The sequence below is a fragment of the Thermobia domestica genome, chromosome 14 (assembly GCF_964235325.1).
Source record: "Thermobia domestica chromosome 14, izTheDome1.hap1.1, whole genome shotgun sequence".
NCBI classification, from domain to species: domain Eukaryota; kingdom Metazoa; phylum Arthropoda; class Insecta; order Zygentoma; family Lepismatidae; genus Thermobia; species Thermobia domestica.
In genome coordinates this window covers 154153606-154177025 of record NC_137467.1, presented here as the reverse complement: position 1 = coordinate 154177025, position 23420 = coordinate 154153606, and the positions used below count along the sequence as shown (strand labels likewise).

The window sequence follows — 23420 nt, the reverse complement described above, 5'->3', positions numbered from 1 at the left end:
TTCATTATTTACAACATCCACAGGATTTTGTCCGTTTTCACATAACTCGTTCAATAAAGCCTCCACATAATCAGATGTTCCAAACTCATCGGAATTTACTAAAACTGCGGAATTTTGATTTGTTTGTGTACCATCTGATGCTTCATTTTGTATTTGTTCATTAATAATTTCATCAATTAAATTAAAATCTTCTTCTTGAAGTATATTTTCCAAGGGTTGACTTTCTTGGTGGACCGAGGTTACGGAATTTTCAACAGATGGCAACACATTATTATGAACCGAAATAAAACGCGATCCATAATTACAAAATTCGGCTACCTCTGCTGCATTCATCCTATCACCTTGTGCAGAATTAAAATAATTAAAATGAATGAATTTATCGTGTGCCCACTGGTACATGATTTGCTCACGGAAAAATCCGTGTACAAATAACTCAACAATGTCAGCACTAGACATTGCATATTGCAATATAAGTGCTTGATTATCATAATAAAAATTAAAAAGAGCTGATAACAAGGTATCATACCTTTCACTGCCACGAAATCCCTGGCGTTGCTTATCCATAATACGCCACCAGGTCTCCAACACGCGCTCCTTTGTATTCAGACCTTCTATAACAGCAGAGAGGTAAATTTCGTCAATTTCGTTAAACTCGTTTACGTATGATGCACCGAGAAATTCCATCTGTAAAATATTAAAACAAAAATTAGTTTACATTAAAATAAATACAACAATATATAAAAATATAGTGTTATTCATTTAACAATATTATTTAGTTTTCTTCTAAGAAGCTCTACTTATTTTTTCTGTTGATCATCATTAAAATTCTGCAAGAACTTCGTTGTTAAAATAGAGTGTGATCATCATTAAAATTATGCAAGAACTTCATTTTTAAAATAGATTGTGATCATCATTAAAATTATGCAAGAACTTCAATGTTAAAATGGAGTGTAAATCTATTTAAATCACGTTTTGTGCAATGATAAAACAAATTTTGTTTGTTTTAAATAAAATATTATTGTAAATATTTATCACATTACAATTTAAAAATAATACTTTATATACGAATATTTAATCAAAGTATAAAAACATAATCATTCAAATATGTATAGTATGTAAATATACTTACGATGATCTTCTATGTAAATCTGGTATGTATTGTAAACTTGATAAAAATCAGGATTTCTTCCTTACTTCCTTTCTTCTTTTGTTTTTTCTTCTGTTGTTGTTTTGAATTTCAACAACTGCAACAATACAGTTAATATTACTACTCTTTTCTAAATATAATATTTTAATTTTTCTTTTATTATATGTTTCTATGAATTTATTCACTAAGTAAATATTGTGTTGAAGGTACGGTTACCAGCATACATATGATAATATTTCCTTAGCAACAGGGGTATATATACACAATGCCTAACAAAAAAAAACAATAAAACCAGTTTAAACCAGTTTAAACACCTGTAGCAAAGCAAACAAAAGAAATTCCTAGCATTACTAACAAAGGAATTTTTAAACCCACTAACATAAGGTACAAATTACATCATATTGTGTAATATTGTTACTGTTACTAAATTTAAAATATGTTAAAGCACCTGCGTACGAGATTACAAAACCAAATGCGTTTGGGTTCGAGATTACAAACCAAATGCTTTTGGGTACAAGACTACAAAACGTAATGTGTTTGGGTACGAGACTACAAAACGTAATGTGTTTGGGTACGAGACTACAAACTGTGTTGTAGCCTATACAGGTAATAGTGTTATATTCCGTGTTAATATTATAATTATTATTTTTAACGGTAATTAAATTATATTTAATGCATAGTATACGTATACTAAACGTGTACGGTAAATCATAATACATTTTTATGTTTATGTTCGATTAAGTCTGTGTAATACATGTACACAAATTGTAAATAAACTGTTATGTTCGTCAATGTTCGGAAAAGTTCGGTTAAGTTCGAAACCATTCGTGTAGTACATTAACCAATATGTACAAAATTGTACATACATTTTTGTTTGTTCGGCAATGTTCGGAAAAGTTCGGTTAAGTTCGTGTTAACTTGTTTAAATTTTTAATTATTAGTGTTTTAAAAATAATGTATACTAGATTAATGCACATTAATATTCATCCGCCATATTTGTTTCTTCAAACAACGCCACCTGTACCATAACATTCACATTAGTGTGTATAAGACTGTGCGTGTGTGTACATGTGCCATAGCAAGTTACCGAGTGTTGTTTGTTTTTTATAACCGGCAATACCCCGCGCAGTTTCCGGGCGGCAATATTTTACGCGTCCCGCGTCGCTAAAACCTTTTTCCGGGCGCAAATACCGCGCGGCACGCACCGGTCGCGGTAAAAAACGCGCGGCGCGCACCGGTTGCGGTAAAAAACGCGCAAAAAAGGTATTTATTTTAGTAATATTATTCATTTTACCTATTCATATAAAAATATACCCTTTAATAAACATATTTCGAAAGTTTGAAAAAAATCGACGCCATATTGTTTATGCAAATTCATTAAATTTTTATTTTAAAGTTACATCTGTATAGTCGTGTTCCTTAGGTTCTAACGATTAAAAAAATATCTTTCTTTACTTTCTACGACCAATAGTTTGGCCAAAAAAGCGAAAAAATAAAAGAACTATACTTTTGAAAAACCCTGTATATAAATTTCAAAAAAATAAAAATTGTTCAAATGTATCATGTAGGGTGTCTTTCTATATAGATTTTGACCTGATAAATCGATTTCTGGTGTCCATTTTCTCCTACAATGAACCGTTTAGGATTTATGACCATTTAAAATTATTTTCAAGTTACATTGTTCTAATCTGTATAGTAGTGTTCGTTAGGTCCTAACGATTAAGAAAATACTTTTCTTTTGTTTCTACGACCAATAGTTTGGCCAAAAAAGCGAAAAAATAAAAGAACTATACTTTTGAAACACCCTGTATATAAATTTCAAAAAAATAAAAATTGTTCAAATGTATCATGTAGGGTCTCTTTCTATATAGATTTTGACCTGATAAATCGATTTCTGGTGTCCATTTTCTCCTACAATGAACCGTTTAGGATTTATGACCATTTAAAATTATTTTCAAGTTACATTGTTCTAATCTGTATAGTAGTGTTCGTTAGGTCCTAACGATTAAGAAAATACTTTTCTTTTGTTTCTACGACCAATAGTTTGGCCAAAAAAGCAAAAAAATAAAAACTGTACTTTTGAAACACCCTGTATATAAATTTCAAAAAAAATAAAAATTGTTCAAATGTATCATGTAGGGTGTCTTTCTATATAGATTTTGACCTGATAAATCGATTTCTGATGTCCATTTTGTCATACGATCAACCGTTTAGGAGCTACGCATATTTAAAATTATTTTAAAGTTACAGTGTTCTAATCTGTATAGTAATGTTCGTTAGGTCCTAACAATTAAGAAAATAGCTTTCTTTTGTTTCTACAACCAATAGTTTGGCCAAAAAAGCAAAAAAATAAAAACTGTACTTTTGAAACACCCTGTATATAAATTTCAAAAAAATAAAAATTGTTCAAATGTATCATGTAGGGTGTCTTTCTATATAGATTTTGACCTGATAAATCGATTTCCGTTGTCCATTTTGTCATACGATCAACCGTTTAGGAGCTACGCATATTTAAAATTATTTTAAAGTTACAATGTTCTAATGTATATAGTAGTGTTCCTTAGGTTCTAACGATTAAGAAAATAGCTTTCTTTTGTTTCTACAACCAATAGTTGGCCCTAAAAAGCGAAAAATGTAATGTTAGAGCCATACATACTCAGCCGCCACTGTTAGCCCCCACAAAAAATTGTTCAATTTTATCATGTAAGGTGTCTTTCTATATAGATTTCGACCTGACAAATCGATTTCTGTAGTCTGTTTTATCGTATAATCAATCGTTTACGAGATATGAGCATTTAAAGTTATTATACGGAAAAAAATCTTAGTCTTTATGCATCAACGCCACCTATATACAAACACGTGTCAGTACCATTCATGCTTTTGTGCGGTTTACATCACATCGTATCGGCCTCGTCTTATTTGTACAACCGGGAATGCCTTATACGTTTACCGATGAAATCTTTTTGTCGTTTCCCGTCTTTTTTTTTCCCGGCATATATTAGTGCTTCGTATGTGCTTCAAACATCAGAAAAGACAATTTATCTTACGTAAGTATTAACATTTCTATACTTTACATGTGGTTTCCCATACAGTATAATGTAACTTTACATAGGTATATCTATTCTTTCAAATGACACACATATTTTTTTTTTTTTTAAAAAAATAGTCACTTAGAATCTTAATAAACAGCGCGCATATATGCCACTGATATCAACAGATAAATTATTCGTTTTCGTTCATGTATTTGTTTTCTCTTGGCTTACACAAACTTGCAGTTTCTGTGTTCAAAATCACGGTTTTTCCCTACCTTTTAAAAGACCGTAAATTCCATTGCATTCAACTAGGAATAAAAAAAATGCCCTGAAGCAGGTTAACCCCGCGCCTTCCCCCTGTCTTCCGCTCACCAATACATGCATGCTTCGCTCTACCTCTCTTGCTCTTTTCGTCAAACTGCCCCCGCACGTCTCCTCTCCTCTCACGCACCCAACGCATTTATCCAACCTTGCAAACATTCTCTCCCTATCTCCCTCTCTTGCTCTTTTCGCCAAACTAGAAGCAAAAACTCCCCTCGCCTCTCTATCGCTGTTTCCTTCAAACTACAAACACCAAAATCCTCCCGCCCCGCCATACCTCCGGCCTGGTCGCTAGCCTACAATGAAGCAAACTTTTTTCTTTTTTTCCTCCCTCTCTTGGTCTCTTACGCTAGGTAAGCAATCTCTACACTTTGGGTTTCTTGGTGTTTTAAATATCCACAAAATACACAACATTTCTGGTTTGCGTATTTCAATCTTCACAAACAAGTCTCATAACAACGATTATATCTGACATTTGTCCAATAAATAAAAGCAAACACAAGTCATTTTAATGCATGTAAATACATTTAAAATCAAAGTTCAATATTTATTTATATAAATGGTAAATTTTAACTTACTTTTTTCCTTCCGGTAATTCCAAAATTATTCTCCAAACAACACACTCACAGAAAAAATACACAAGGCAAGTTTCCACAACGCCAAAAGCACACTATATAATCTGCTCTCATTTCAAACTTCGTTATATATATTCGTTAACCTGGGTGGTTCCAGCGTTCACACACACACACACACTTCCGTTTTTTCACAAAAACAAGTACAATAGCTATTCTTTAAAGTTAACAAGAATCTTTTCCAGAAAAAGGACTTTTTCTTTCTTTCTTTTTTCATTCTATCAGGGCATGCTAAATGGAACATTTTTCTGTCTAAGTCAGAAAAATCTTTTTTTTTCTTTTCTAAAAAGAGTTACGTTCAACTCGAAATTACAGGGGGTCCCATCCGTCAACAATAAATGTCGCATACGTTTTTCTCAAATAACTTTCTATATCCTAACAACTTAAAAGATTTTTTTTCTTTCTTTTCTAAAAAGAGTTAGACATACAGCTGGGTTAAAAGTATCATGGCGTTTTCTCATCCACACACAAAAAAAGTTTCGCTTTCTATTGTAGTAATTTTAACTATTCCCACGTTAATTTAAACTGGTCCTTTGGTCAAAAGGACACTACACTTTCCCTATGTAACATTTTCAAGGTATTTCTTACATTCTCTCTCCTTCAGTATACTCATTGCTCTTTCTCCATAGGGTGCAAGTTACACTGTGAATTAAGCAATGTCTTTTTATTCCATGGGCAGTACAGTTCGCTCCCCACCTCCAAAAAAACCCTGGAACACACACATACAAGCAGGTGTCTCCTATTTCTTTCTTTTTCACATATTTTTCAGTTTCCATGCAGTAGAAATCACAGTCCCTCAATTAAGCATTGTCCAGAGCACAGTTCGCCCTCCAACTCCAAAAAAAAAAAAAAAACTGGACCACCCAAAAATTACAGCACACCTGTGTATATGTTACGTTCGGTACTCCATATCAAATGGTTTTTTCACTCCCTCCTACGCCATTCTTACCTAACATATAGCTATGCTTTATCCAGAGTTTCCCATGTTTTCTAAAAGTCATTTCACATGTTTTTTCTCACCTCCTACGGTTAGACTATTTTCAAACACCCATATCTCACTTTCAACTCGCACTTTCTTACTTCCTTAATTAACAGAATGATGGAATTACGTGACACTTACAAGAAGCTTTTCAATTTTAAATTCTATCCTTTTTCTTTCATGTTTCTCATGTTTCTAAAATTTATTTGACGTGTCTTTCTCACCTCCCACGGTTCAAGTATTGTGCAACATCCATATGTCACATTAAATTGACAATTTTCTTACTTCCTTAATTGACACAATGATGAACTTACGTGACAGCTTCAAAAGAAGCATCTGCTACGCTTACAAAAGCTTTCTATTGTAATTACCACCCCCATTTTTGAGCAGAAACTTCGCCAACAACTACTATATATATATATATATATATATATATATATATATATATATATAGGATATTAATGAACTAGACCGACAAACTTTAAGAGGTGATTCCTCACATCAAAATAAGAGAAAAAGTTCATATGGACCTGTGGGGAAAAATGTATAATTTCCGAGCTAGGGCTGTCCAAAATCAAGAAAAAGCCAAATTTCAAGAGGCCCTATTTCGAATTCGAGAAACTGTGGATGGTGGTCCTTATTAGCGTAAAGGAAGTTATGCATATGCAGTCCAAAAATGCACATTTCTTTAATGTTCAATGGGTGTACAGAGTATTCCCTGCAGGGTGAAATTCAAAGACATGCCATCAACCGAATTTTGAAATATGCTCTCACTTTATGATTAGTCCAAACTAGGTAAACGGTAAGTCTTGATAGCAGTGAACTAAAAGTTATGTTACTACTTGGTTAAAACTAAACGTTGAGACTTCACTCAGAAAAGTGGAGGCTCTCGGTGGAAAAAGTAGAAAAGATTTTTCAGGCTTAGGTGAGGTTTTCATGTGTTTTCCTCATTCTCTCTCTCTATGGCTAATGGAACCCGGAGGTTCAGTGCCGCACTGACTTCTATCCTTAGCCAATTGGATCCAGTTTCTATTTTGTATTCCTATTTCTGCGAGATCCATTTTAATATTGTCCTCCCATCTGCGCATGGTCTTCCTAATCGTCGTTTTCTGGTTCGTCTTCCAGTTAAGATTTTGAAAGCGTTTCTACTTTCTTCCATCCTGGCTACATGACCTGCCGACCTGAGCCTCCTAGACTTGATGATTCTAAAAATGTTGGGTAAACCGTATAAATTATGTAGTTCCTCGTTATGAAGTTTCCGCCATTCCCTATTCTCGTTTCTCGGGTTCGAATATTCGTCTTAGGATCTTGTTCTAAAATACTTTCAATCTATGTTCTTCCTTCTAAGTAAGCGACCATGTTTCGCAACCATGTTTCGCAACCATACAGAACAACAGGCATGATTATCGTTTTCCTCATTCACACCAGGCAAATGCCGGGATGGTACCTAAGGTCCCAGACCGCTTCATTCCTTCCCCAATCCTTTCTTTCTTTCCTTTCCTCGGATAGTGTGATTACCGAAGCTCGTCGGCCCTCATACGTGAAGGGCTAAGTGGCAATGGATGCTGAATGCCCAGAAATGTAATTTCTAAATCATTTACTCGGAAAAACACTGCTATCTTCATTTCATTATTACATTTGTGCATATACATCAATTAGGCTATATACGAGTATTAATTTAACTGTGGAAATTTTCTATCGACATATGGGAATTGTGAACTGTATTCATTGACTCTTAACATGAAACAGCCAATGAGCACAACCACTTGGTATAGTAAAACCAGCAGGGAAATCACACGCTCTAAACAAGCAGATGAAACAGAAGACTGGTGGTTAGAACTAGGCTTACTAACGCATTTATTTTTTTTATTTAAACAAAATTATTCGTGAAGAAAAAAGTAAGAGAGATAGCCAGCAAACGCCGATAAATTACGATAGAAGCAAGTTTCGTTTTGGAGCGTGAAACTACGATAAATCTCAAAAAGTCCCAATTGAATACTGAAATAAAAAGTAGTAGATCTATAAATTAGAGTTGCGATAGAGGATTAAAGCCAGAATATTTTTTGGAAGCAGAATCCATAGCAGAAACAATATATTGCCTTTTACAATTATTACTCATCATCATAGGTATTCTGCCATTATTGGCAGGTCACATTTGAGAAGCTTCCATGCTCCACGGTCTTCCGCTCACTGCTTCGTCTTCACGTACAATTTTTCTGTTTTGACATCGTCCATCAATTGATTTTCCTTCGTCCTCTCCGTTTCTTTCCCGCAACCAAACCGCCTAGCACGTCCCTCATGATACAGTTCCTTCTTAGCTACCACCCTCTCTTTCCTCCCACCATATCTCTAGCACGCCCCTCATGATACAGTTTCTTCTTAGCAACCCCTCTCTCTTTCCTCCTACTATATTCTCTAGCACGCCCCTCATGATACAGTTTCTTCTTAGCTACTTCCCTCTCTTTCCTCCCAGCATATTCTCTAGCACGCTCCTCATGATACAGGTCCTTATTAGCTACCTCCCTCTCTTTCTTCCCACCATATCATCTAATACGCCCCTCATGACAGAGTTCCTTCTTAGCTACTACATCATTTTCTACATATTTGAGTACTAATAGCGGACCCCAGGTGTGCTAAATACGTTTTGGTTCTTAAATATTCATATAATTTCTAAATACAAAAGCGTACAACAAGTAAATTGTTATGAATGAATTGAAAACATCTTAAAAAGAGATGTTCTGAGTCGTGGATAAGAATATGAAACAAACAGAGAAAATATATGAAGATAATGAAGCCTGGGGTCCGCAAGGACCCCAGGTTGGCGTCATAAGGTTAACAGTGCTCCCCATAACTTTCCTAAATGATGTCGGATACGTCAAATTAATAAATGATTAATATTAAGGGCAATGTTTTTTAATATCGAAATTAATAGATGAAGAACTGAGCATGCAATCTAGAATTTGATTCTCTTCGTAAAATGTGTAAACATAAAGAATATTACTGAAAACATATACTAAATTCGTAAAAAAAAGTATTGAACCTTTTTTTTTTTTTTACACAAGATAGCGTTAGTGTTACAAATCTCAAGATATATGATCCGCAGCCGGTCAATCTGAACGTCATTTGAAAGCTAAAAGTCTAAGCTAATAGATATGCGAAGAGTGGTGAAATTCTTATAATCAAACTTAAGAGACCTAATCACTGCGAAATTAAAATACCGCTAATTTTACAGTAATTATGTGATATCTTCAAATAGATCAAAGATAATCGAAATGTAGAACAAGACCGTGCTAGACAATATTATTTTGCATGACGTACCGTTATCACGAGTCACCTAGTAGCGTCCCGTTTGCAGCCATTTATAAACGCGAAAATAAATGCCGATTTTCTAAATGGCTGGAAATCGAAAGCAGATAAGTGAGTCGTGATAACGGTATCTCATAAAAAAAATGTCTAGCGCGCTCTTGTTCCACTTTTGAATTATCTTTTATCTAGTTGAAGCTATCACATAATTACTGTGAAATTAGCGATATTTTAATTTCGCCGTCATGGGGCCTTTTAAGGTATTGTGACGTGTAGCTCTCAATAAGACATAAAATTACACTTTAAAACGATAATAAGTTATTTACAGCATTTTATAGGAATTGTCATGTTTGAAATATAGCTAAGAATCTTAATGTTCAATAGGAATGTCTTTCGACAAAGTTTACCAAAAGGAACTACTTTAGACCAACATTTATCTATTTTCTTAAAGAATGCATAGAACTTGAAACATATTTATAAAATAAAACTTTTGATTGATGAAATTATCATTAGACAACAATAGAAAAAGTAAATAAGAGGTTCGAAATAGCTCTTGTATATAAATAGTGAGTGGTATATTTTCCCCATTACGAACATATATATCTTTCATTAGTCACAAATATAATGTACGTACCACAAGACTAACATGATACACAGCAAGAAGTGAAGGGTTGAAACCACACAAAATTACTATTTCTTTAGCGTGTTACTTGTGTGTAAAGTCAGCACCAAGGATATCGCCTTCCGAGCATATCAGAAATACCTTGTTATTAACTGTGAGTATTTGTATTGTTTTTTTATTATTTGGTATAAGCAAAGATTTACGCAGTATATTTGGCATTTATACCAAGTAACGAGTAACGTTCTATGTTTTTTATAATCGATTACAATAATAATTTTGTAAATCTACGTATTGTCGGACAACAGTTTCATAAAGACCGCGGTCCTGTCATCTGTTTTCCTTATCTGCTAGTCTTATGTCTTAGCACTTAAGAACGGAAGATAACATAGACTAATTGTTAATCATGTACTGTTGTCAGACAATTCACAAGTTTACAAAGCTATTATTGTGACCGATTGCAGAAAACATAGAACGTTATTTGTTGTTTGGTATAAATGCCAAATATATTGCGTAAATCTTCGCTTATATCAAACAATAAAAACCAATGAAAAGTCTCAGTGCTAGTAATTAGATAATTCAACACCTTATATTTTGTTGTGTATTGTATCAACTTCTCAAAGTAAAATAGACAAACAATATGGAAATATACAAGGTAAGTTCCTTAGTATATTTTTATAACCTTGCTTAATCAATTTGCAAAGGATAGTGAATACTTAATTGCCATTTTTTTCTTCTTTTAAACAGGTAATTATCCTTGATGAGCCGACTACAGGTATCGATGCTGAGTTTAGAGGACATATCTGGGATATGTTACTGGTAACATAACATTTTATTAACTTTTCTGTTTAGTATATAAAAGCTTATTGAAAACTATAGATTTTTCATTTCCAAGTTTGCATTGACCTTATATAGAACTGTATTTAAGCACAAATATAAAGCAACATTTTACTAATCAGTTACTTGCAATTACAACATACGTATTTCAAACTTAACAGTATACATATTGCGTCTTACTTGACATCGGTAGATGTATTGTGAAATTCTATTTCAACCCTTAACAATATTCAGCAACCATATGACGAATAACTGTGCAAAGACGTATTTCTTGCAACGGTTACACATCTTGTAACTGTCAGGAGTGATCAGAAAGTAAGGCTCCAAAGTCTGCAGTGAAACGTGCATATAATATTTCATACAACCAATATAACCAACAGATAATACATACACCGTGTACATTAGGTTATTTTTCGATACAGTCGCCATATAGGTTGAGGAACTTATAGCATCGTGGAATGAGTTTGAAGATACCCTCCTGCTAAAAATTCTGTCCTTGCGTGTTCAGCCACGTTGCCACAAAGCGTTTTACCTGCTCCTTTGAAGCGAAACGACGGCCTCTGAGGCTCTCCTGCAAGTGTGGAAACAGGTGAAAGTCGCTTGAAGCGAGGTCCGGGCTGTAAAGAGGGTGGTCGGTGTTGTCCCAGCAAAACTGTTTCAACAGTGTGGTGGTTTTCAACGCCGTATGTGGGTGTTTTCTCTACTAGTCGTAAACTTTCGACACCACTTTGCCACATACTGACGAGACATTATAGTCTTTCCGTAAACCTCTACCAGCTGTCAGTGAATTTCAGCCGCAGTTACATGTTTCGACCATAGAAATTGAATAACTGAGCGTACTTCTTCGCGAGACCAGGTTTCCAAACGAGTCGCCATTTCTGTTTACCCATGACTATAGTACTCGCGCCCAGTCGTAAAGCTTGGGCTCTAAACCAATCACAGCAATATTTTGTTTGAGCTCCGATGCATCGGAAAACCGGTACAATTCGCGGAGTCGCTTCCCAAGCGCGCAATTGGGGAAACGTCAAACCAACAATGTTGCCAAACTTTGAAGTGAAAATAAATGAGTATTGAAAAAAGCATTTAAAAATTACCAATAATAACACTGTGCAACAACAACCACTGTATAACAATTATTCTAAAACGGTAACAATAATACGAATAGTAACGACAAAAATATAACGCAACAAAAGACAATTAATAAAACGGAACTTGGCGCCAAACCGACAACACTGTACTCTCGGGAGATGTTTTCCGTGTAGCGCGAGAGACGACACTGACCAAATTTGATGGGTGGGGGTTGAAGACTGGAACACACCCTCGCGTTCTATTGGGTGGTGACATCGATATATCTAGGTCAAGCTTCACGACTGGGCGCGAATACTATAGCGCCATAGATGACGGGTAGCTGTAACTCTTCACAGTTGGCAACTCCATGTATTACAATTACTCGCATACTCCTCATTTCTCTATAACAGACGAAACTTCACAAATATCCGCCTTGTAACCTTAGTTTTTAATCTTCCCTCGTAATAAAAAATAAATCTTCATATGTACCAAATTTCACAGAAGTAAATCCCCACGCTGAGCGGGTTTGCATATCCAGGCTCCTAACTATGAAAATATTTACGATCACTCCAACCCCAATCATTTCACAGATTCAACCTGTTGTATAAAAGTTATTAGGACATAAAATTGAATGTAATTTATACGAAAAACCCTTTTATGCATTGCAAGACCTGTAACGTCCAAATATTCACCACAAACTTATAGTTGTATCGACATAAACAAAACAAAAAAGTGTGGAGCAGGAAACCACTTTACAACACAAAAGTCAAAAGAGGTCACTGAAGACACGAACTGGTCGAGCGGTTTGGGTGACTAGTCTGTCAATCAGAAGTTTATGTGTTCAAACCCTGTAGAAAATATTCGTTTTGTTTTTTTCTTAAAAGTGTGTTCCTATTTTCATCAGAGGACTGAGAACATTTCTTTGAATAAATCTTTGGAAATTACTTTTCTCTCAAATTCGATTAGAAGCGAACATTATATGAATTGCTAATCTAAAATCCACAGCTGAGAACAAAATATTAAGTATGTTCAATATGTCATTATTATCATTTGATTTGTAATTAAAAAGTAATTATAAGCATTGACGATTTCAGAAGATTCTCCCCCGGTAATGGTCAAGATATGAATGAGAAAAAACTGATAAAACATTATTAGTCTACTTTGAGCATGATCGAAAATAACTTATGGCCACGAAGGGGAAATTTATGTCGACAGGGTCTCAAATTCTCCGACGGGTCATGACCTGAAATTATCATTGTTTGAAAGGTTTCCTTAACAAATAGAATATTATATTTATTTCTCCTTCTACGTTTTGAAATGGAAAAATCATAATTTTAAATAGAATTATAATACGATAAGCATAAAGATTTATACAACTAATGAAGTAAATATCCTTGTGTAAGTTATCGATTTCTATTCGGATTAAAACTCGAATATTCGTTTGCATCACACTTTAAAGTAAATCCTCTATATATATAGTTCCTACTGGAAAGCATGTTTAACTCCAATTATTTAATCAATATTTTTAATAATATATTTTTATTGTAATACTCTTACTATTCAATGTTGTATGCACTTAATTTCCCAAAGCAAAACCTCACAAATGTATAATTGACTAGTAAATATTATCAAATAAATTATCATTTAGTTTACGTAAACATTGCATCGCCTGATTTGAAACTTCGTATTTTAAATAATAATAATAATAATAATAATAATAATAATAATAATAATAATAATAATAATAATAATAATAGTAATAATAATAATAATAATAATAATAATAATAATAATAATAATAGTAGTAGTAGTAGTAGTAGTAGTAGTAGTAGTAGTAGTAGTAATAAAATCATAGCCATATCTTTATCAGAATTTCAGGCTTAGTCAATAAATGAATTCAACATAGTCTCTATTCGAAGCTCTATTTAATCGAATCAGATAGAAATACGAAGAGGAACTTCGAGAACAGATAAAAGAAAAATGTTACTTTGGTGGGTTTGGATGTAACTTTTAAGAGTTAGTTTTTTTTTTTTTTTTTTTGCAAATTACAGACAAATGCCTTGGACACTTTTTTCTTTTCTTTAAGTTAACTGATTCACCGAACGTATCTGACATATGAGTAACTTGTCTTTATATTCTACTCGGTTATACACGTTTTACAATCTTTTCCATTAACCTTGAACGACAAGAACACGAACACAAAAACATCTACATAGGTATGACAGTTAAAATTCCTAACCTCCCCCACGGGGAATCGAACCCGGGACCACATACACCTGATGCACACGTGCTAGCCACTAGACCAGCGGGAAGAGCAAATAAAATGTATTTTGTAGTGTCTGAAGTTTATAGCTATTTCACCCTGTTGTAGTATGTTTATTGATTTTTTAATGTTTACCGTATTCGTTACTTTGAGGAATGATATATATTATTGATATAGGTTTTATTACATATTCGGCCATAAATATTATATAAATTATCAGAATTATTCATGATCTTCCATGGAAATTCACTGGTGCATGCGCAGTAGACAGACAGACAGTGTAATTGGAAGATGAGTTCAACAGAGATTATAGGGCTATATTCCGCCGATTATATTTTATTTAATAACTATTTAGAAGAGATAACGAAAACGAGTCTACATAATGAAGATGGAATTTCCGTAGAAGATAGAATGGTGAGGTGTATACGGTTTGGGGTTGATATGGTTGTTGTTGTAGAATCTAAAAAGAAAATTAATAAGATGTAGAAAACTTGAGAAAGGCTTGTGAAGAATATGGGATGAAAATAAATGTTAGAAAGACAAAATCCATGGTGATTGAAACGAAGCGATCGGTGTGAAATATAGAAGTAGGAGCGGGAAAAAACAACAAGTGATTAGTTTTCGATATCTGAGTACTATTACTAGTGATGATTTGACATGCGAACGTGAAATAAAAGCAAGGATAGAAATGGCGAAAAGAGCCTTTAGGATGGAGGAAATAGTATTTTGAGGGGTATGGTGGCAGGGAAGAGAGGGAGAGGACGAATTAGACTATATAGAAACAGAATTAGGCTATTGGCGATGTCAAAACAGAAAAATCGTATGTGAAGATGGAGAGGTTAACAGAAGATCGTGGAGCATGGCAGCTTCTCAGCTGCGGTAAGTGACCCGCTGGTAATGGCGGAATACTTCTGATATAATGATACTGATGATGCACAGTAGGAACAGAAATATCCACTTTACTGTCATTGCTAATACGAATCACAATGCAAATTTCTACAGGTTGTCAAAATACCTCGCTCTAAAAGCTGTAGAAAACTATCTGTTACTATGCGAGGGAAAATCATAGGTCGAGCAACAATTAGACAAATTGCCATTCAGATAGCTAGGGGTATGAGCTGTGACGAGAAAACAGTGAAGAAATTGATTTAGCGGTATGAAGAAGGTAGTGAATATTTCACATCTTGGCCAAGAAGTAGGAGACCAATAATAATAATAATAATAATAATAATAATAATAATAATAATAATAATAATAATAATAATAATAATAATAATAATAATAATAATAATCATCCCAGGAATTTATATTTATTTCCAGCAAAACTTTTGCATACCCTCCTAGTGCAATATGATGTTTTTGTAAAACGGCAATTATAAAATTGTCAAGCTGAATTTGAAAGTCATAATAAGTAGTGCTTTATTTACTTATTGCACAATTCTTTTATGCCAGTAGCTTTCGCCACCTTACTCGCTCTTCATGCTTACTCAGGAGGAAGCTGCAGGTCCCTAGGTTGGGAACTACTGCTTTCCACCAAGGAATTCAGAGAGCCTGTTAGAAATTTGCGTTCTGACCAACATCAGAAAATTGTGTTCTTCTGTTTCTACTGCGCATGCACCAGTGAATTTCCATGGAAGATCATGAATAATTCTGATAATTTATATAATATTTATGGCCGAATATGTAATAAAACCTATATCAATAATATATATCATTCCTCAAAGTAACGAATACGGTAAACATTAAAAAATCAATAGACATACTACAACAGGGTGAAATAGCTATAAACTTCAGACACTACAAAATACATTTTATTTGTTCTTCCCGCTGGTCTAGTGGCTAGCACGTGTGCATCAGGTGTATGTGGTTCCGGGTTCGATTCCCCGTGGGGGAAGTCAGGAATTTTAACTGTCATACCTACGTGGATGTTTTTGTGTTCGTGTTCTTGTCGTTCAAGGTTAATGGAAAAGATTGTAAAACGTGTATAACCGAGTAGAAAATAGAGACAAGTTACTCATATGTCAGATACGTTCGGTGAATCAATTAACTTAAAGAAAAGAAAATAGTGTCCAAGGCATTTGTCTGTAATTGTAAAAAAAAAAAAAAAACCCTCTTAAAAGTTACTTTCAAACCCACCAAAGTAACATTTTTCTTTTACCTGTTCTCGAAGTTCCTCTTCGTATTTCTATCTGATTCGATTAAATAGAGCTTCGAATAGAGACTATGTTGAATTCATTTATTGACTAAGCCTGAAATTCTGATAAAGATATGGCTATGATTTTACTACTACTACTACTATTATTATTATTATTATTATTATTATTATTATTATTATTATTATTATTATTATTATTATTATTATTATTATTATTTAAAATACGAAGTTTCAAATCAGGCGATGCAATGTTTACGTAAACTAAATGATCATTTATTTGATAATATTTACTAGTCAATTATACATTTGTGAGGTTTTGCTTTGGGAAATTAAGTGCATACAACATTGAATAGTAAGAGTATTACAATAAAAATATATTATTAAAAATATTGATTAAGTAATTGGAGTTAAACATGCTTTCCAGTAGGAACTATATATAGAGAGGATTTAGTTTAAAATGTGATGCAAACGAATATTCGAGTTTTAATCCGAATAGAAATCGATAACTTACACAAGGATATTTACTTCATTAGTTGTATAAATCTTTATGCTTATCGTATTATAATTCTATTTAAAATTATGATTTTTCCATTTCAAAACGTAGAAGGAGAAATAAATATAATATTCTATTTGTTAGGGATACCTTTCAAACAGTGAAGATTTCAGGGCATGACCTGTCGGAGAATTTGAGATCCTGTCGACATAAATTTCCCCTTCGTGGCCATAAGTTATCTTCGATCATGCTCAAATGGACTAATAATGTTTTATCAGTTTTTTCTCATTCATATCTTGACCATTACCGGGGGAGAATCTTCTGAAATTGTCAATGCTTATAATTAGTTTTTCACTACAAATCAAAGGATAATAATGACATATTGAACATACTTAATATTTTGTTCTCAGCTGTGGATGTTAGATTTGCAATTCATATAATGTTCGCTTCTAATCGAATTTGAGAGAAAAGTAGTTTCCAAAGATTTATTCAAAGAAATGTTCTCAGTCCTCTGATGAAAATAGGAACACACTTTTAAGAAAAAGAAACAAAACGAATATTTTCTACAGGGTTTGAACACGTAAACTTCTGATTGACAGACTAGTCACCCAAACCGCTCGACCAGTTCGTATGCCTTCAATAACCTCTTTTGACTTTTGTGTAAAGTGGTTTCCTGCTCCACACTTTTTTGTTTTGTTTATGTCGATACAACTATAAGTTTGTGGTGAATATTTGGACGTTACAGGTCTTGCAATGCATAAAAGGGTTTTTCGTATAAATTACATTCAATTTTATGTCCTAATAACTTATATACAACAGGTTGAATCTGTGAAATGATTGGGGTTGGAGTGATCGTAAATATTTTCATAGTTAGGAGCCTGGATATGCAAACCCGCTTAGCGTGGGGATTTACTTATGTGAAATTTGGTACCACGTACAATATTATTTTTCATTCAAATCTACTCTTACCATCATACTTTTTCATGCCCAATGCAAATCTAAACTTATTATTATGATTGTTATTATTATACCTAGGTATTATTGAATGTTTTCCCAGCCGAGAGTCACCGTACTTATTTATACAATAGGGAAGTAAAATAAAATATTGCGTTTGTTGTTAATACTGATTTTCTTACAGGAAGCAAGATCTCGTAAGACGATCGTAGTAACAACCCATAATATGGAGGAGGCTGAAACTTTAGGCGACAGAATTGCTATTCTGGCTCACGGCAATTTACACTGTTATGGAGCACAAAGCTTTTTAAAGGAACTCTATGGTAAGTAACTGTTATATGAAGTGATGTGTAACAAAGTATTTTAATTCTAGAAGGCTTATATTTTCTTACGTGCTTTGCTGAAATGAGTTTAATATTGTGGTACTACCTCGATTTGATTTGATTTAATATTCAATTTCGCGTCCCTTTCAGCAGTGAGGCTATATGAGACGTGGACCTTCAGCTTAATGTGGGATCCTAACCACGTGACCTCCCTCCGGGACTCGAACCCGGGTCTCGTGCGCCAAAGGCGCGTGCGTCAACCGCTTAGCTACGAGAGACCTACTACCTCGAATCCTACATCATATTACCTAGATATAAAAATGTTACGTCATATAACCTAGGTATGAGTCTTATGTTACCTAGATATAAACATCTTAGATCTTATTACTTTGGTATGAATCTTACATCATATTATCTAGATATAAACATCTTAGATCTTATTACTTAGGTATGAATCTTACATCATATTATCTAGATATAAAAATGTTACATCATATTACCTAGGTATGTGTCTTATGTTACCTAGATATAAACATCTTGGATCTTATTACATCATATTACCTAGATATAAACATCTTAGATCTTATTACTTAGGTATGAATCTTACATCATATTACCTAGACATAAAAATCTTACATCATATTACCTAGGTATAAAGACATAATATTTTAAACTGAATGTTGAGGACTACTTTACAAATAAATAACAAATATTGAAATAGTTATGCTTTCTATTTGAACATGTAATTTAATAACCTAGAAAAATAGATGAAACGGAAATTTTAAAGGCTTTTAATTTTCAGTATATTAATTCTTTATTATTTGTAATTTAAGAAATCGCAATGTGTTTTTGAGTTTCTAGAAAATTAATTGCAAATGAATATATTCACAAAGAAAATTTTTAATCCCCGAGACTGCCTTGGGTTACGGAGATTTCCTTACGTCCTTACCGTCATGGGCAAAGGGCTATTTCTATAACTACCTACTTCGCAGGCTGCATTGCAGAATTTAGGATTTAGATTTCTGGGCTTTTGACATCTATGGCCACGTTAGCCCGTCACTCATGAGGGATACGTCCCTCGGCGATCACACTATCAGGGGAAAGAGAAGGAAGGAGTGGGGAAGGAAGAAAGCGGCCTGGGACCTATAAGTTAGGTACCACCCCGGCATTTGCCTGGTGTAAATGGAAATCTCATTCAGGATGGCTGGAATGAGAAAGCTTTTTGCACTTTTTCGACCGAGTGCTCCCACCGGGAATCGAACTCGGGACCGAAGGCGAGAGCGCTAGCGACAACGCTGCGCGAGGCCACAGGTCGAGTTGCAGTATTGCCAACAACATTAGCAATAATGTGACTAAACATACTGCAAAAAGTCGCTAGAAACCTTAATTGTAATGGAAATAATGCTAATTTATTCGCTGTAAGACATTTTAAAAGTCGCTAAATCCCTAATTTAACAATGATAGAAGAAACAAATCTTGTCTCGAAAATATATTATCAAATCGCTAAATTGAGCGACAAAACCCCGAAATTGCCAACACTATTGAATTGAGGAAATGGGTAATTCTTAAGTACACTATCTCCTGAAGCTACGACGAGTAAGGGACATATCCTTTGAATCACCGTCCGAGGCTGCTGAGGACTAGGAAATTTTTCTCTTTGAGTCTGAATTGTCTTCACACTGGAAAACATCTTATTTACAAAACGGTGAAGGCTTCCCAGACTTTTATTAGATGCTACCAAGAAAAATATTGCGGTAGGCTTATTTATGCCTGTGCGACTACGTAAATGTTCAAGCAAATGAAATTGCAAACATAAGAACGATAGTACTGAAAATATGGTAACATAATACAGGATGATATTTTTAAAACTCACGAATTTCATTTGAATTTAAAATTTCTAACTGAAGTCCGATTTTCTGCGGTTAGTGGTAAATAATCAAGGAAAGATGGAGATTTATGGAATTATCTTTACTGGTTCAAATCCATCTGGGATAATATCGACCACGCCTCAAGAAAAACAGCAAATATTCGCCAGTGTACGGTCTGTCAGGAAAGTAAAAGTAAATCTGTTTTTTGAGTCTGGCATTCTTGCGCCCTAATCATGAAGAATATGAGAATTCAATCAATCAAATATGTAGTAAGGGTAAGGAGAAAAGTCTAATCTGAGTAAGACATTGCAGACGGGAACAGCTTCTGAATACGAATAGTGCATAGTGTAAATAAAGGACGACATCGAATAGAAAGCCAGAAACAGCTGCTAAACGGAGAAAAAAGAGTAAAAATTGACGAAGTGGGAACATAAAATACAAATACGCCGATAACTAAGCGTCTGTCAAGCAGTGATCTTGGTGTAGTGGTGAAGGTGCTGAATTACAAATGCAAAGGACGTCAGTTCGAATCCACTTCAAGGAGATTTTTTCATTTTTGTTAATAATGCATACAGCTCATGAGAGATGGTAAGAGATCGTATTATCCGTTTAATATGTTAAGTGAAAACGAGATAAAAATTTCAGTGACATTTATTAGAGAAGTGAAACCATAGAAACGAGGAAGCAGGTATGTATCAGAGGGCGGTGATGGGAAAAACGAATTTTTACGGAATTTCAAACATGTGAATCTCTATAATAGGCAAATTTCTTCGGAAATGTGCCTATTGCAGAGACCATCATGTCAGAAATGCCCCAAAATTTCTAGGCACTTTGCCGATCATCAACCTCTGATACAAAAACCACTTTCAGTTCGAAAGTTTCTCTCTCTGTGTTTCACCTAACTTTGCGTCCTCAAATATTTCCGAAATTACAGAAAAATTGAGAAATCTGGTTAGTCAAGAATGTGCTCATGAAAGGGGCCTATAAAATTCTGTAAACAAGTGCCCGCAGGGGTCCCATAATAGGGCCCCAGGCGCCAACTCGAAAATTTCAAATAGAAACCAACTCGAAAATTTTTATTGCAGATTCTGATCCTACGATCAAAACTAAGCAACTTTTACTTAAAGCACTTTTTCTTTATTCTAATAGATGGCGCTGTAATCACAAAAAATGATATCATACGTACGTCTCCTAACTTTGCGAGCTCAAATATCTACGAAATAACAAAACTGTAACAAATCTAGTTTCGTAAGAATGTTCACATGTTAAGGGTCTATAAAATTCTGTGAACAAGAAGTACCCCCAGGGGTCCCATCTTAGGTCCCCAGGGAACAACTTGAAAATTTCAAATAAAAACCCCTAATTTTATTGCAGATTCTGATTCTACGATCAAAACTAAGCAACTTTTACTTAAAGCACTTTTTCTAATATATGGCGCTGTAATCGCAGAAAATAAATATCACCGTACGTACGTCCCCTAACTTTGCGACCTGAAATACTTCTGAAATAAAAAATGTGACAAATATATTTAGGTAAGAATGTACACATGTCAGGGGCATATAAAATTCTGTAAACAACAAGTGCCATCATGGGTTCCATCGTGAGGCCCCAGGGGACAACTTGAAAGTTTTAAATGGAAACTCCCTATTTTTGTTGCAGACTCGATTTTGGGATCGAAGATACTCAAATTTTACTTAAAGTACTTTTCGTTACCCACTAGATAGCGCTGTAATCACAAAAAAAGAAATATCATCGTATGCTACCTGGGATTGATAATAAACTAAGTAACTCGAGAAATACACGTGCAATTAAAAATCACGAAATAGTTTAAAAGGCTTAGCATAAAACAAAATTGCTTTCATTTACATTTCAATGCGACCATGGTAGGCAATTACGATATGGAAAAGAAAGATTTCGTGTTTTGCAGCAAGAAACATCTTCCCTAGAATTGTAAAGGTCAAGTAAACCAATATGTTTATTAAATATCAAGTGACATGGACAGATTAAGTAAAATCATTATTTCACACTAGTACGTAAAAACACAAATGACAAATTCGATTTCACAGGAGAACAAATTTACAAAACCTGGATAAAGCGCAAAGAAACTTAATTGATATACAGGACTATTTAAATGACCTTCAAAGATTAGTAACTCAACTTTGTTTACTCACAATGACATGCAGCTTATGTTAAATAGAGAAAACTCAAAATTATTTTTTGTTTATAAACACATGCGTGTTATGTTCCTTGTCAAAGCTGCTCAAGATGAGTGCAGTTTGTAATTCAACATACATCAGTTTGATAGTATAATTCTTAGCACACTCTTTTTTACATTCCAGAGGCAGGAAAGCCATCTGCTTGTTAAATACGTTCTCAAAGTTCAGTTAAATTGTTAGGGAGGGGTGGCTGATACACTTGGATTTAATACAATCCTAACTTCTTTGGAAATTCCGTTTTACATGAAAGTAGAGAATAAAAAAACGTTGTCCTGTCTTCGTTTCCTGCTATCTAAAATTACTGTTACCCTAGTTACGGAATGCGTAACTACACATCAGCTTTATCAGCCACGTAGTGTCTTCCCGTCTTTTTCTTTCTTCGAAGAACTTGATTATCATGAGTCCCCTTGCCTCTCTCGACTTGGTTGTCTAAAATTGGCAGATGAACAAAATGTAACTGATGTTTCACAACATACGCTCAAACTGCACACCTTTCTTGATCTGGCAGTGAGGAATTGGATGGTAAAACACAAATACTGCATTCCTGGTGACCACTAACGTGCACAGGACATTGGGAATGTGGGTGCCAGATCTAAAGTTCCACCATATGGAATGTCGTCCCCCCCCGTACCCTAAGAAAAGATAGCGTCATTGCACCCGAAGCTGCGTCGACGACGCACGGCACATGCAGACGGGAAAAAATTTACACGTAATCTCTTCTCAATTTGTAATAATACTACATAAAAAAAGTTTGTCTAATGGGGTGCCAAGGCACCCATGGCACCTACGTTGCGCACGCCTATGCTGGTGACGTTCAGTTCAAAAAGTGCAACTTCATCAACAACCCTTTGACGAAGGTTATCCAAAGTGGTTGGTATTGTTTGATATGGAAAAAATACTCGGAGGTTTAGATAAACCCAGAATAAGTAGTATAGTGGCGATAAATCAGGGGAACAGAGAATGAGCGGGCCACCCAATCTCCCCTCTTGCAAATCCGTTATTTAGGAAATTCCGTGTTAAGAAAATGCCGCATATTTACACCGTTGTACGGTCGTGTACATCTTGCTGAAACCATCTGTGGGTAAAATTGTCTTCTGCAGTACCTCTCATTGCTGGAACTATTTGATTTCGAAGCATCTCCTCACGCAGTTCAGAAGTCAAATTGTTATTAATAAAAATGGCCCAATTATTGTATATTTAGCACTACCGT

At 34.4% G+C, this 23420-nt stretch overlaps 1 protein-coding gene across 1 annotated transcript in view; it reads left to right on the top strand.

Moving 5' to 3' along the window:
• Positions 1-23420, top strand: part of LOC145670413 (phospholipid-transporting ATPase ABCA3-like) — a 541163-nt gene that overhangs the window by 138106 nt on the left and 379637 nt on the right. Inside the window, exons 11-12 of the mRNA XM_081739072.1 lie at positions 10781-10852; positions 17988-18126. Coding sequence (XP_081595198.1) covers positions 10781-10852; positions 17988-18126 — 211 coding nt within the window. The remainder of the gene's footprint in view (positions 1-10780; positions 10853-17987; positions 18127-23420) is intronic.